This window comes from Rhipicephalus sanguineus, chromosome 5 (genome assembly GCF_013339695.2).
Source record: "Rhipicephalus sanguineus isolate Rsan-2018 chromosome 5, BIME_Rsan_1.4, whole genome shotgun sequence".
NCBI classification, from domain to species: domain Eukaryota; kingdom Metazoa; phylum Arthropoda; class Arachnida; order Ixodida; family Ixodidae; genus Rhipicephalus; species Rhipicephalus sanguineus.
The window spans coordinates 118,779,221-118,794,464 of record NC_051180.1 but is presented as its reverse complement, the minus strand read 5'-3'; the positions used below and the strand labels follow the sequence as shown (position 1 = coordinate 118,794,464).

The following is a 15,244-nucleotide window of genomic DNA, read 5'->3' as shown; positions in this document are numbered from 1 at the left end:
GCTGTTACCACAGGTAACTTTATCACATTTCAGTGGATACCAGCTCATTGCGGTATTCTGGTCAACGAAAAAGCGGATGAAGCGGCACGCAAAGGACTTCAAACCCGAAATTATAGGCGAACCTATTTCACTAAATCTGATGCTTCCCAACTGGCTAAGAGACTTGCTTCCGAAGAAAACAAGAGGCTTTGGAACCTTTCGACACATCACTATGCTTTCCTCTACTCTATCGACCCACATCTAAGAACAACATTCCCATGCAGAATTCCTCGACATCTCGAAACTCTGTACCATCGTCTTCGACTAAACAGTGCTTATGGAAACAGCTTACGGTACCGCTTCGGTCAAACCGAAAGTCCGTACTGTAATAACTGTGGCTCCATAGAAACTGTCGAGCATATTTTGTTTGAGTGCCGAGCGTATGCCGAAGAGCGTGCGCTCTATGAACATTGCATGCATATGCTAACCAACAGAACTTTATCAATTGACTGTGTCTTGGGCCCTTTATCCTGCGCCACGCAACAGAGGCAAGCGATGAAACTGCTATTCATATATTTAGAGAGCATCGGTCAGCTCGACAGACTTTAATGGCACCTTGAGAGCACGTAATAAGTCACTGTCAGCGCACGTCCCCGCCCAAGAGAAAAAAAAAACTCAATTTGTGTTTTTACAACTTTTTTATTCTATTTGAACTTTTTATATTTTTTTCTATCTCTCTCTCTCTCTTTGTGTCTTTCAGTCCCCTTCCCCACGCAGAGTAGCAAGTCAGCGAATTTACACACACCGGCTAAATTCTCTGCTTTTTAATAAAGAGCTCTCTCTCTCTCTATTGTCTCAACAGGTAAGCTGACGATACTTCATGCTCACAGCTATTAAGGATGCCGTCTGTATTATGTTTCTGTACTCACTCAATGTGAATGTTTGACACACAACCACATGTCTATTTTACTTATATTTGTTTTCCTGTTTTAGGCCTTCCTAAATATTTTTCGTATTACTAATCGCCACGTAATGGGAGCTATAAGTGGCAATAGCGCGAATAGCGGCGGTGTCCTGCGACGCTTTGTGCAACTACACAATGCGTCTGAGATATTTCTGTTTGTACGTTAGCGATTGCACGTTAGCGTTGTACGTGAGTATATCAACAAAGAATCCCTTACGCCAGCAGCTAAGTAGAACATGGCAATTCATTGCAGTTTTACGTCATCTACGTATACACCAGGGGTCTCAAACTCAGCTTATAGCCAGCGGGCCTCAGTCGTGAAATTTTGCTCCAAGGGCCGGGCAGTGAAGATGGTGGGGTCGGAGAGATTTTGAACAAAATGACGTCGCCATTTGAGAGGAAGCCTTTCCCATATCTCATATATAGGTCATTTCTGAAGGGAATTTGGAGTCAGGATTCGAGAAACATCGATACTGATTTACACAACGAGTGAAATCTGGACGCCGACTGAAATATAGAGTTTTTGTGACCACATGTTCCTCACGAAAGAAAGGCTTGAGACCAGTCATGTCTGTGTAGCTCACGAACACACTTATTTAGAAAATAAAAACAAACGGGACGGAGACGGTCATGTATGCCGGCCGGGCCGCTAGTGGACGGTCTCAAACCCTGTATACACCATGCGTTCCCACCCCCCCTCCTACAAACGAAAAAAAGGTCACTACCAGCGTTGTTGCTGTTGTACACCTGTCCGGATATATATTGTGCAAACTGTCTTTTACGGACAAGCGAAAAGTCCAATCCGGTATTTGCGCCGTCGTGCGAAGGCTTCTTACTGACGTTATTGTGATTATATGGCAACCCGCTAGCTGGTCGGCAAGGTGAGCAGCGACTCCCATCAATTGCAAAAATGACAAGCAAGAACCGCTGTCAGCGAAGTGTATAAAGAGTTGTCCTCTGAAGAAGCTAAAACAAGTCTCAGTAAGTTGTTTTGAAAGGAAACTAATGTACTTTGAGCAAGAAGGGCAAAACTTTTGAGATACTAACAGACATTTCATTCAAGTGAAACAAGATAGGTTACAGTTAGGAAATTTTCAAGCATACATTTTCGTGTATAGGCGTTTACTACTACATTATACGGATCTGTAATAACAAATTTGAGAATGTATCGAAGTATCTCAAGATACAGTTGCCAAGTATCGTATCAGATACAATTATTGCGGCAGTATCTTGTATCTGTATCTCAACTACTTCTTGCTTGAGTATCTTGTATCGTATCGCGATACAATTTCAAAGTATCTTTGCCCAGCCCTGCCTGTAGCAAACACAAACGAGTGTAGTGTTATGCGCGTTATTCTTCGAACACAAGGAGATTGTTACGTTCATAACTTGTGCTATTGCAGAGTAAATTTATTTTATATTAGTTGAAAGTTGAAAATCGAGGTTCGAGCCAGTCAGAGTGAAAGCCCAGTTAAGAAGACAGTGCTCAGGATTTCAGCTAAAGTATACTCTACATTGATTGTTATAACATTATTCATTAATAGGACGCTTTTTATTTTTGGCAGCGGGAACACGAACAGTGCGGCAGATGTAATAAGCTGCGTTCAACTAACGTGGACGTGGAATTCGTCGACTTTTTTTTACCACGATATGTCTTTCCGTCTTTGTTTTATGAGCTCAGTGCAGTTTCCTTTTTGATTCACATACTCTAAAGGCTCTTGACGCGCATTACATTGGGGGGTGGGGGGGTACAGTGAACATGGGTGGAGGTTATAGCGAAAACATTTGTGCGCTCGTTAACAGCAGCATAAATAAAGCAGACAATAAATAACACTAACGCATACAAAATATGTTACAAGGTTTTAGACATACTGGTTAACTGAAAATTATTAAGCAATGTTAAGCGAACTGTTTAACATTTATACAAATGCGTCGTCGCTCATTATCGACACATCTTAGGGCAGATTATTTCAATGAAGGATTCCACACAACAGGGGCGACTTAATTAAGAGGTTAGTACGCGCATACGGCACTAAAGCATTGACGGGATCATGTAGGCGCGAGAAAATGCGGTGGGCAGGGAATATGAAAGAGGTACCAAATGACGAATGATTATGATAAAGCTTGTGAAAATGAGGTTGCAGTGCCGGCAATCTTCTTTTCTCTAGTGATGCGAGGTTCAGTGATGCTCGAATGACGTAAGTAGTTTCTAGCTAAAAATCGGGCGTCTTTATTTTCGATAGGCTCTAGTATATTAACTAAGTGTATTTTATGTGGATTCTAAATGAATGAGGTATGTTCCATTTTAGAGCGAACCAGTGAGCTGTACGCTGCGAGTTTTGTCTTCCTGTTAGCTTGATGTAAGTGGCGTCTGATGAATCAAAATCTTCTAGATGCTTTAGATATTATTGCGTGAATGTGGGCATTCCATAGCAGGTCGGCGGAAAGTTGCACGCCTGCATACTTTATAGAAAAAAAAAATGTGTTCTCTAGGCATTACGTTAATCACGCAGGAATTCAAAGAGGGGGAGGGGGGTGATAGTCGCCAAGTTATAACTTTTGTTTTATAAGATTTAAGTTTCATTTGCCATTGATTACAACAAGTGGAAAAGCTGTTAAGGTATTTTTGAAAGCGGTGTGGTCCTTGCTGTTGGTAAGCTGACTAAAAATCGCACTGTCGTCGGCAAATAAGCGATTCGTAGATGTCAGGTTGTTAGTATTGTTCTTATTGTAGATCAGAAACATTATCGGTACAAGTACTGAGCATTGCGGTAAACCGCATTTAACTTAAATTAGTGAAGATCAACAAGCATGTGCAGTCAGAAATTGATAACACTCACACAAAAAAAAATGTTATCGAGTTGGTAACGCTTCGGTTTGTGTTAGGGCTGTCTAGCTTGATTACTAACGAGTGTGGGGAAGTTTATCAAATGCTTTAACAAAATCAATAAATAGGCATCAATTACTACGGACGAATGAACCGAATGATGGAGGTCGTGACGGGCTTGTCATCACGGGCAAGATTAAGAATGCACTGTTTTGAACAGTTGTTCAGATACCTGAGTTTATCAACATATCAGCATATTCCAAGAGATACGAAACGCTTCATCCAGATCTCCCCATGAACAGTAGCAGTTATTTAATTGAACTCATATGCCGGCAGGCGTTTCTAACTCCCCATGCCGTCGCTACCATAGGTGCAGTGGTACCGATCTCGTAAGCAATGTACTTCAGCTTCGTCGTAAAGGACGCAGTGACGACAAGAAAGGGGAAAAATGGGGTTTCACATTTTTTCCTCGTGATGTTCCACAAGGAGAATTAGCAAAACATTGATATCTAATAATAGCAAATATATATTGCATCGTACTCTTTTCCAATGAATTTTATGGTTTTGCGTCAATGTTTGTTGAAATTGTGTCTGAATTTGGGATTCTCCTCGATACCGTCAACAGAATTTAACTTAGCTTTTTCTTCAAAGTTCCAACTAGCTTCGTCCAGATCGGCGCAATGATTGTGTGCTAAGGCAAATTTGGCACGTCACATATAGCGGAGCTGTAATAGTTGAGCTAAGTCAGTGTAGAGCGATGTCGTTTACACCAAAACCAAGCCGACAGAGAGGGGCAAGCGCATAGCGAGAGGTAAAGCATATCATAAGCTAAGCACAGGTGAGAATCAAAGCTTAGCATAGCAGAATTGGGAAAGGGAAGTGAGGGTGAGGGCGAGGAGGAAGGGAGAGAGTAAAGCATGCTAAGACGATGGAGTGTCAAGGCAAGGAATTAGTAAGACGAGGGGGAAAAGGGGGGATCTGTACAAGAAAGGGAATCGACGGTTGGGTAGCTAGGGAGGGAGAGAGTAAAGCATGGTAAAGCGGCGTGGGACTTTAGTCGCTGAGGCTTTCCTTCAACTCCGCTATCCGTTGGTGTGTGCAGTAGTAAAGCCACGCCAAGAATTTTTAATGTTTTAAAATGACGAATTTGGTCTCTAGCTAAGCCTTCTCCTAAACACACATGCGTGTACAGCGTCTGCTCAACCGCAGAAAGAATAGGCTGTTCTCGTGCCGTCTGTAGTCTCAACACGAAGCCTGCGTTGACAGCACAGCACCTATAGGAGTCATCTACTTTTCAATGTCTTATGTCGCCATTTCGTTATGGACCTAATGAGCAGTTAGTCGCTGCTATAAGGCTTCTCCACCACCATGCAGTCGAGAAACAACACAACATAGCGTATCAGTGGATACCGGGTCATTGTGGTATATACGGTAACGACCGTGCGGATGAGGCCGCCCGATCTGCACATGACAGTGACCACTACGCAGATATACCGTTCTCCAGAACCGACGCAGCTACAAGACTTCGTTCGCTGGCACGTGAACTCACACTTGCCCAGTGGAACTCGGCTGAATTCTCCAACGCTCGTCTACACAGCTTGGATCCCAATCTCCAGCTCCGTCTTCCGTCAGGAATATCGCGAGCTGAGGAGACGCTTCTGTGCCGCCTGTGGCTTGGCGTGGCCTTCACGAATGCCTACTCCTATCTGATTGGAATGGCCAACAACTCCACATGCAATTACTGCAGCTGCGAAGAAACGATCTCCCATCTTCTGTGTGAGTGTCCCCGTTTCAGTGCGCCAAGACAAGAACTTTCCAATGCGCTAGATAAACTTGATAATCGCCCTTTGTCGGAACAAAGGGTTTTGGGACCCTGGCCGAGTCCATCGTCAGCACAGAAGGCTTTAAAAGCATTATTGCGCTTCTTGCGGACAACTGGTCTTAGAGACAGACTCTAAGAAGTGACATATTCTCGTTTCCTTTTTTTTCCCCATCTTTTTTTTTTTCTTTTTCCTTTTCTGGCTCTCCTTTTTTCTAACATCTCTCTTCTATCATCTTTTATCCCCCTTACCCCTTCCCCCAGCACAGGGTAGCCAGCCGGTCTAAGAACTGGCTAACCTCCCTGTCTTTCCGCTTGTTTCTTCCTTCTCCTTCTACTGATGTCTGTGGAGGTAGCTTGCGCGCCATCGCTCGCGATCGCACCCTAATGATCAGAGTTCGCACTTGCTGCTCGTGCGACGCATCCCCCCCCCCCACCCCCAATGGCATCCCTTCACGCTCCTTCGCCCATCTAAAGGCTGGCGGGGTTATTTCACCCTCCTTCATAAACAAATGCATTAGGGGCTCATTCGCAAAACTTCGCGTCGCCTAAGCAGCATCAGGTGGCATCCTACAGTCAAACCGAAATTTTACACTTAATTGACTGTTCTAGTCACTGGCTTACGGTCAAGATAGCACCTCATAAATTCCCTCACGGACAGTTCATCCTAACATTAATTACATGCGCCACGCGTTATTAGGTTCCCAATCCGAGCGCATGTTAGATTTTCTTGTAAATAAGTCTCATTAGTAGTATTACGAAGGCGTAACAGAGGCTTTTTAGTGGAACGCCTGGCAGAAAGGTGGGCGAAACTACCTGGTGGCAGGCCCGTAGCCTAGCCCCCCCCCCCCCCCCGAAATTTTGTTGAAGTAGGTGTTTTACCAAAACTAAATAATGGAAATAGGTTTTTTTTCTCAAATAGTCAGTTTTCACCAAGTGCCCCCCCCCCCCCAAAGAAAAAAAAAACTTCCTGGCTACGGGCCTGCCTGGTGGGTAAACAAAATTACGTACGTATTCCTGCGCTGCAGCGCGCACTCACAGACCATAAACTTGATTACTTTCTCTATAACACAGCTAATACATGTAGGTCTGTTTCACGTAACGCTACTCTGTTTCTGCAATAGTGAGCTGGCACATTTTGCGGGCGAGGTTGCTCCAACAATGAGAAGTATAGCACGCAAGAAAAATGTGCGTACGCGATGTAATTTTGATTGTATCTCCATTTCTACGGATTTTAATCAATGAGCGTATCTTGGGAATAGGAAAGTTATAACGTTTGACGTGGATTCTGCTCCACCGATTATGTAGATGGAGCTCCGAACACGCGAGGAAAAAAAGGAGCACCCATGCACGTAGTAAAATGTAGCCATGTGTATATTTCCTGCATTAGTTTCTGTATTTTATATCTACAGTAATAAATTGATGTTTTCTAAATGACTTCCCGACGTGACAGAACAGAAATGATGCAGTGATGCTAACGTAAATATACGAGATTTCATAATAAAGCTTTCCTTTTCGAAAGTCGTAGTAAGACTTATTTCCAATAATTATATAAAGCTTGCATAGCGATTGCGGCCGCAAACCAGATCCTGGAAGAACTAATGTTGGAGGTGAACTGCTGGAGAGCAAAATTATGAGAGCCCACTTCTCAGGCAACGTGTTATGCAGCAACGCATTGTCACTAAAAGTGAGAGCGAAATTTAAAATTTCGGTAGGAATAGAATGCCATTTAGACAAAGTGCACTTTTCCGAATGAGTCCCACACGTTGTATTTGGTTTCCAGAGTTGCCTAGACTTTCGTTCACTCAGTTGGGCTGATTTACATAAAAGTCTCTTATCTGCCTCTGCAATGGTAAGCGGGCACAGTTCGCCGGAGAGGTGCTGCGAACGATGCGATAAAAAAACTACGCATTCCATTTTATAGATATATATATATATATATATTATTGACTTGCGAGCCCCCCCCCCCCCCCCTCCCGCCACTGCTGCTGCTCCTCCGACCATAAAAGCAGCCAGCAGCCTACCCGACGCTGCTACTAGCTGCGTTGGGTTGGCCTTTGAAGCGCGCCCTTCACGCCATCCCGCGAATGAGAATGAACACGCTCAAGCGCCTCCGAGATCTGCGTACTGTCAGTGGTAACTGGTGTATATAAATAGCTCGCCGTTTGTATGCTGGATGACGAATGGCGCGTGGCGGAATTGTCTAGCGCTGCGGAGCGAGGGGTGTCACGTTCGAATCCCCGGTCGCACGCTTCGGAAAATTTTTCTTCTGAATTATTTTTATTTGTGGCTTTTATATAATATACATACATATACATATCCGGCATATGACGGCGACGGCAAAAATCCGCCGAGAGCATCCATATCTGGATTTCGCAATAAAAATTACACCATTTCCCGCTAAAGGGGACCATGAGGCGATGCGAAGCCGGAGCACTTGCACGATCGCGTTCCGTTGGCGTTCTTTGGGCATGCTATCGACCTCGCGTCGTGGAACGCGAAGAGGAACGCTACGCGCGTTTTGTCTTCCCTTAGCCTGGCCGTTAATTCTCACAGGGCCAGCGGGGAACGCCATAAAGTTTCCTAAAATGACCTAGAGGGAACTCTGGCGCTGCGATCGTTCAGCCACCATGGGAATGATGGGTAGTACCAAGGAGGACCTCCTTGGGTAGTACACGGATTTGCCTAGTCTTCGTGCTTGTGGGCTTCGAACGCACTTGTGGCTTTGTTTTATTGCTATGTTTTTGGTTTTCTTTCGGAAAAAAAAGAATGGATCGTTGTGAACTTCGTGACCAGATTCGAATCGGTGAGCCTAAAGAAGTTAAAGTGGTGAAGTGAAACTGCTGATTTTTGCTGAACTTCGTTTTGCGACAAAGCGGATGCAGGCGACGCGGAGCCAAACGGAGCCGAAAGAACGAAGTTTAGACAAATCCGTGTGCTACCCATGATTCCCATGCTGGCTGAAGCGCGATGCATTGCAGCTCCCATAGACACTAGCGCCAGAGTTCCCTCTAGTAAGTATTGTAGGAAACTCTATGGGGAACGCAGTCGGCAGGCGTGCGAGAGGGGGCAGCGTAGGAGAAGAGAGAGAGGGGGAGGGGACGCGCATGCGCTGGTGCTCATCGCGGCGTTGCGCAGGAGAATTTCGGCATGTTTAATAATAATATCTGGGGTTTAACGTCCCAAAACCACGATATAATTATGAGAGACGCCATAGTGAAGGGCTCCGGAAATTTCGACCACCTGGGGTTCTTTTACGTGCACTTAAATCTAAGTACACGGGCCTCAAACATTTTCGCCTCCATCGAAAATGCAGCCGCCGCGGCCGGGATTCGATCCCGCGACCTTCGGGTCAGCAGTCGAGCGCCATAACCACTAGACCACCATGGCGGGGCAATTTCGGCATGTTTAGCCCGCGTTTCAGAGGAAGAGTGGAAAGGGGGAGGGGAGAGAGAAAGTGGAGAGGGGGGAGAGGGTGAGTGGAGAGGGTATGCGCATGCGCAGTAAGGGCGGTCACGCCGCACACCACCACCACCACCACCACCACCACCACCACCACCACTGGATTGAACTCCGCCATAAGATACTATCGCATCTAAAAGCTCATTGGCTGTTGTTACACATCACTCGCAAGGGAAACATATAGCAATGGTTTCGGAGCACTTTATTGGTATCATGCCGACGATGCGAACACACACAGTGTTCATAGTGTTCATATTAATATTATTCTTGCAATAAACGTATTTGTATGTATCAAGCATTCATAGAAAGGTTTTTGCGTTTTTGCATAGTTCAGAGGCATTAGTTAAAGGACGGCACGGACGCTTAGAAAGTCGCCTTCCGAACTGATTACGTTGCACTTGCCTGTAATTCTGATGAAATATGTGGAAGAAATTCGCCCATAAATCAGAGCATGTACGGAGGCTTTTCCAAACTGCATATCGGTAGCGCTTGCATTTATTTAGCTTCATAGAAAGTGGATTATCGGTGTTCTCGTGTTTTATAGAAGGCTCTGAATTTTCATTGTTGCCATGTTAATGGTACGATTTTCCGGCACATGCAGCAGCGAGTAATGATTTCGGTGTGACGTCGCATGCTGAACCGGACAGACGGAAGGATGGACTCACAGGTTTCTTCTTCAGTCGCCGTAGAAGAGCTGACAAATTTTAAAAATGATACTAATAGGATATCCATAAGGGATTCATCGGAAACATTATATTGTGGTATATGAAAAAACGCCGCACGTTTCTTACATGACTGGCAGGAGAAAGGCATCTTCCTATGTCTCTTCTTCTTCTTTTACGTCTGACGGTATTGTGTTGATCAATTTCCCAAAGTAAATAAGAAATACGACTGAAAATTAAACAAAAAGGTCTATATACGCGGAATAAAAATATGTACGTGTCTTATAGGCATTTGAAGGTGCCCAACTCTTACTGCCTGCATGCATGGACACCGTAGCCGTCAAAAGTTATCATATTTACTCTTTTTACGCGCGCACTTCTCCACAGAAAAATTACGACTGCGCCCTCTTTTACGACAGCGCCACCGTAAATTGGTCCTGCTTTTTTTTCTCTCGCAGTGTCTCATGCGAGGCCTCTCACAAGATTAAGGCTGACCCGAAAACCCCCTGCCTCTTCTCAACTCAGTAACCCGGCTCTTTTTCCTGCCTTACTCGATATACGGTACCGTACCAAAGTTCACCCCGTATTCCTCGATGATGTCGCATACAAAATCCCAACTTCAAAATGACAGTTACGTGCAGTTTGCACTCGCGCCTCCACAGGCGTTTCCTCTAGCGACGAAGGAACGGAAGGCATGCGAAACGTCCTGCACGTTATAGCACTCCTCCTACTCGCCGTTACTGTTTCGCTCTTAGGGCTAAATCTGCGATGGCTCTTTTTCTGCACTCGTTTTCATTCTCCCGCCAAGCGTGAAATAGAATCGCGAAGCAAGCATGACCGCTCAAAGCTACTCCGATCTTCGTCGAATGTCTTTGACACCCCACAAAAGCGCCGGCGTCTTCCATCTTATTTCTTTTTCAGGGGCTGCTACTCGCTCAGCGCGCTTGTAGCGTTCCCATCGCGTAGCTTCCTCTCTCCGTTCCCCCAACGTTCACCTCTGCGGACGGAATTACAATGGCGCCATCAAAGTGTGTGAACGTAACGTCAGGCGGACAGGCCCTGAAAAATAGAGTAGGTGCGCACGAAGCCCACGAACAGAACGTAGCGGTTTTTTGAAAGGCCAGCAAAAACAAAAGTGAACATGAATGCCTGAAAAACAAGATGGGATGCCACAACCATTCATTGACGCTGCTTTGCGAGAAGATGGATGAAAACAGATCCTGTGGAACGAACTTTATACTCTTTCGGAGAGCTCTTCCAGCGCTAAGATTAAAGGTCGGTAGAGGTAGACCTCAGTGTATGTAGTCAAGCTCAGTTGGGCTCTGGTCGACAACCGCGAACTCTCTCCTTTCGCTGACCTCCGTGCTTGCTTTATCGCTTTGTCGGTTTAAGCCTTCAGTCATTTTTCGGACATCACCATCACTGCTGAAGAGCACGGTGTCATATACAAATCGTAAGTTACTGAGATATCCCGCGTTAATCTTTATTCCTGCTTATTCCGAATCATGTCATTTGAATACTTCTAAGCATGCAATGAACAACATTCTATAAAATGTATCTCCTCGCCAGACATTTTCCGCGATCGGAATTTTCTGCCTTTTTGGGGCGAAGAGCAGGGAAGCTCAAATAAATAGAATAGATAAAAGCAAAAAATGTACCCTTTCTAAAAAAATACAGCTGAAGGAAGAGGGCCAACCACATGTTTCATTGACCTTTGGCGGATTTTGTTTCCACAGGCATGCCGACAAATTCTGCCACAAAACGCGTGCCCCGTCTCCGCAACTCCACTACACAACACCCTAATTGCGTTAACGAAGCGTTACCAAGGTCGCGCCCTTGCCACTCAAAAATACAATGGGAGCCGAGAAACCGAAATGAATGTCCATTGACTGCATATAAACCGCATGCCATTCACACCTGCCTGTAGCGCGCCCATATTAAAAAAGTCATTTGAGCATTTTACTTCAGTGCAAACCCCCAGTAGTGTTTGAGCACCTAGAACTGCCAATGGTGTTTTGCACGTCCTATTGGAGGAGGCTGTGTGTGGCACTGTGTGGGGGCAGATCTAGAGAAGTTTTATACATCGCTCCTAGGAGCATGTCTGGTTTTGCAAGGTGGGTGGTGCCAGTGACCTCCCACTGTGCATAAAAGGTGATATAAGAGGCCGCTCTGAACTGAAGTACCAACGAATCGGCTGACGTCTTCTTCATTAAATCCTCATGAATCAGCCGGGCGTACCGGCTGCCCGGTATTGACCTGCTTCCTGATACAACGGTTGAATGCGCAGTTTGAACCCAGTATGTGCGTTTGTGCGTGCTTGACAGCAGGCGACAGGTGCGGTGCGATAACAACGCATATATACGTATCACACTTTAGCGCCCATAGTAGCCCATATGTTCAAAATATACTGGGACCCAATACGTACAAGTGGAAACACGCGTAAAACGTGCGACATTCGCAAGAAGAGTGTTCGTGTTTGGATGGAGCGTAGAATGAGAAATACAAGGATGCGTGACCGTATACGCATGCGTCGTCTTCAACAACATGCATATACCCACACACCATTATTACAGCAAGTGCACAAAACATCTCAACGTCAGCAGACACAAGTCGAGTGGAGATTACATTACGGATATCATACTTTTGAATTAATCATGTTTTAATAGATCCCATCATATTTTTGTCACTAAGAGGAGGAAGAGGAGAATAAACTTTATTAAGGGGAACCGGAAGGTTTAAGTGGCCGGGCCTAGGCCTCCCATGAGGGGACGTCAAGGGCTTGCCTCAACGCCGCCTCACGGGCGTGCTGGGTCGCCCAGGTTCGTTCGTCAAGAGCGGAGCTCCGCAGAGCCTCGCGCAGCCTCGACGAAAGGGTCGTGGTGTTAGTGTGTGTGTACTGTGCCGGGCACTCCCACAGCATATGCGAAAGCGTCGCCGGGTGAGTGCCACAGCACCGGCAGTTGGGGGTAGTGTCACTAAGAGAGATTTTATAATTTTGCGCCCTCCTTTATCCTCTTTATGCCTCTTTATGCCTCAATAGCCCGGCAGCAACAGACCGTCAGCGGCCGTTGAGCACGAGCCGCGAGCGTACCCATGTCCATCGTTCTCTTCTACTATCGGCACACTCGCAGCCACCGCTTCCGTAGTGCCCTTCCCCTCCGATGAAACTGGGAAGGAATACGCGGTATCCATTACCCTTGGCCACGGCGGACCGCACGTGGTGTACGTAACCAGACGCCGGCACAGTTCCTACACCATTTCACCATGGTCCTGGCGTTGTCCTTGGCAACTGGGGGTCCAGCATCCATTTTGGTGTCGGCTGTCGACGTGGCAGCCACCTTGCTGCCGCTGTCTGTGGTCGCCTTGCTGTTGACCTCTGGTTCCTCCTTGTTATCAGTCGTGGCATCCTCGGAATCTGCTTGCCGAGCCTTGCCTGCATCCCCGTCACTGTTTGCCTCGTCCTTCTCGTCTTTCTTGTTCTCGCTATCAGCTGACTCATCCTCGTTGGCGGCTGCCGTTGAGGCCTCCACAGCAGAGGCTGCCTCTTCGTCTTCCTCCTACTCTTCACTCTCGTCCTTCTTCACTTGGAGACAGTTGCCTTCTTACCACGCGCCGCCTCCATGTTACCCACACAGCGCCCACCTGCGCGACTTCCCACGTTGGGGATGTGTCCTGGCCGGTTCAGCCTTGGCCTTCTTAGTGTGTTGCTCGGTGCCATGCGCCATCGCACCGCCCGGATTGTTTTTCGACGTGTTTTCGCGAACGCGTGCCACTGCCTCCACGGCTCTCTTCAGTTGCTCCACATGGATCACCTCAATTTCCGATACAATCCCGTTCAGCAGCTTCTCAAGCTCGTCATCAGCCTAGTTTTTCTTTTTCATTTTCTGCTTTTTCTTCTTCCTTCCCTTATCCACAATTTTCTTCTGTTTCTCCTGAATATCACCGTCACCGTCCACGCCGTCCGCTGCTCCCTCCCAGTCCAGCACGCCGTCTTCTCTCGCGCCATTCTCACCTACGACGTCCTCCTTCGCTCCATCTACCTGAACGACCTCGGCGATCTCTTTTTCACCATCCGGAGACTCACTGACCTCCGCTTCGCCTTCCTCCAGCTCGTCGACGCTTTCCCCGACGATTTCCTCGTCCATATGAGCATGTTGCTCAGCACTCACGTTCTCCACGGCCGCCTCTACCCCGGACAGCTCGTTGCACAATCCCACCGCGTCGCCTGCGCCTTCCGTGATTTCCTTGACATCAGCTCCGGCTCGCTGCACATTCGCTCCAGGCGGAGAATTCTTTCCGGCAGCGTCGTGGAGGTCCATCACGTCTACAAACGGGATGCCGTGGGTGATGAAGTAATCAACAAGGTAGACGTGGAGCCGTGCAGCCGAGGTAGTCGTGGAGGCACAGGTTAGCTCGAGAGCAACGCCAGCAGGTGACGGCAGAGTGAAGTACTACTCGAAAAGATGCGCATCGACTCCGTCTCTCTTTAGAAGGAGCGATATTGTGGACTGTACTGATCACCTTGCCTTTAAGGTTCACGCTCTCTTTTCTTTCAACGACTCGAAAATCTTCGCGCCTGGCTAGAACACAAATGCTGCATTTCTTTGAACTTTGTAAGATTGCCTGGGTTCGGTACCGTGCACCTCCATTTCTTCCCCTTTACGTTGATCATTGTCCTCCATTGCAATCTCCCGTCTCCCGACAAGACACTCTCGGCAAACACTTAGCTCTTTACTTCGCTCTCTGCATTTACTACACAGCATAAGGAAGGCTGCAGTTTTCCATCGGATTTTCACTTGTGTTCGTTCAGCGACTCGCCGATTGCTTTGCAGCAGCGTCACAGTCAGCACATAGTTGGTCGTCCTTGGACTTTTGGTCTCTTCCGTTCTCTATTCTATTATATGTTTCGGAAGAAGTATCGCATAGTTTCGCCATGGGCTCAATGGAACACGATTAGTTGTGCATTCTTAGATAACCTTTTTTATTTATAGCCGAACTCGTCGGCGGTTTAGTTGCCAGTACGCAGCATTTCTCTCCGTGTGACACAAAGTTAGTGTGTAACAAAATTATAATGCCATTGAACAAACTTGTGTTCTCAACAAGCTATATGTAGCCTATAAAACGTGCAAGTGTTGTGACTTGACGTTCCACGATGATGGAAGAGTATCTGTAGTGGGATATATCGTTATCGACGTCCGGAAAGATGACGGAATGCTACGCTTTTATTTGTATGCTGTGCGGCTGCCTGCTTGGCCCGTGCAACATATATACCGCTTGTTCTAAGGCGAATCTTGAGACCTTCCCGTTTCAAGGTTGTGTGAGGTACATACAATATCCCGTGAGCATGCGAGCTGCGAGTCCACTTAGTCCCCACTTCATTTGTCCGCGTTTGCTTGAGTTAAAAAAGAATAAAAAAAAATTCAGGATGCTATCATTGGGGCAGGAGCCCTTCCTGCTGCGACAAGGCTTCGACATCCCAACGTGGGAGACCTGAGCCTGGGTCGTCTATAACCCTTCAGGACAATTCAATA

The 15,244-nt window shown here is 46.6% G+C and overlaps 1 protein-coding gene across 1 annotated transcript in view; it reads right to left on the bottom strand.

Annotated features, from left to right (window-relative positions):
- The window catches only part of LOC119394937 (uncharacterized), a 43,908-nt gene extending 30,470 nt beyond the window's left edge, over positions 1-13,438 (bottom strand). Inside the window, exons 1-2 of the mRNA XM_049416022.1 lie at positions 13,372-13,438; positions 12,969-13,224 (exon numbers count right to left, since the gene is read on the bottom strand). Of these exons, the coding sequence (XP_049271979.1) occupies positions 12,969-13,224; positions 13,372-13,438 (323 nt within the window). The remainder of the gene's footprint in view (positions 1-12,968; positions 13,225-13,371) is intronic.
- Positions 13,439-15,244: the final 1,806 nt, after the last annotated feature.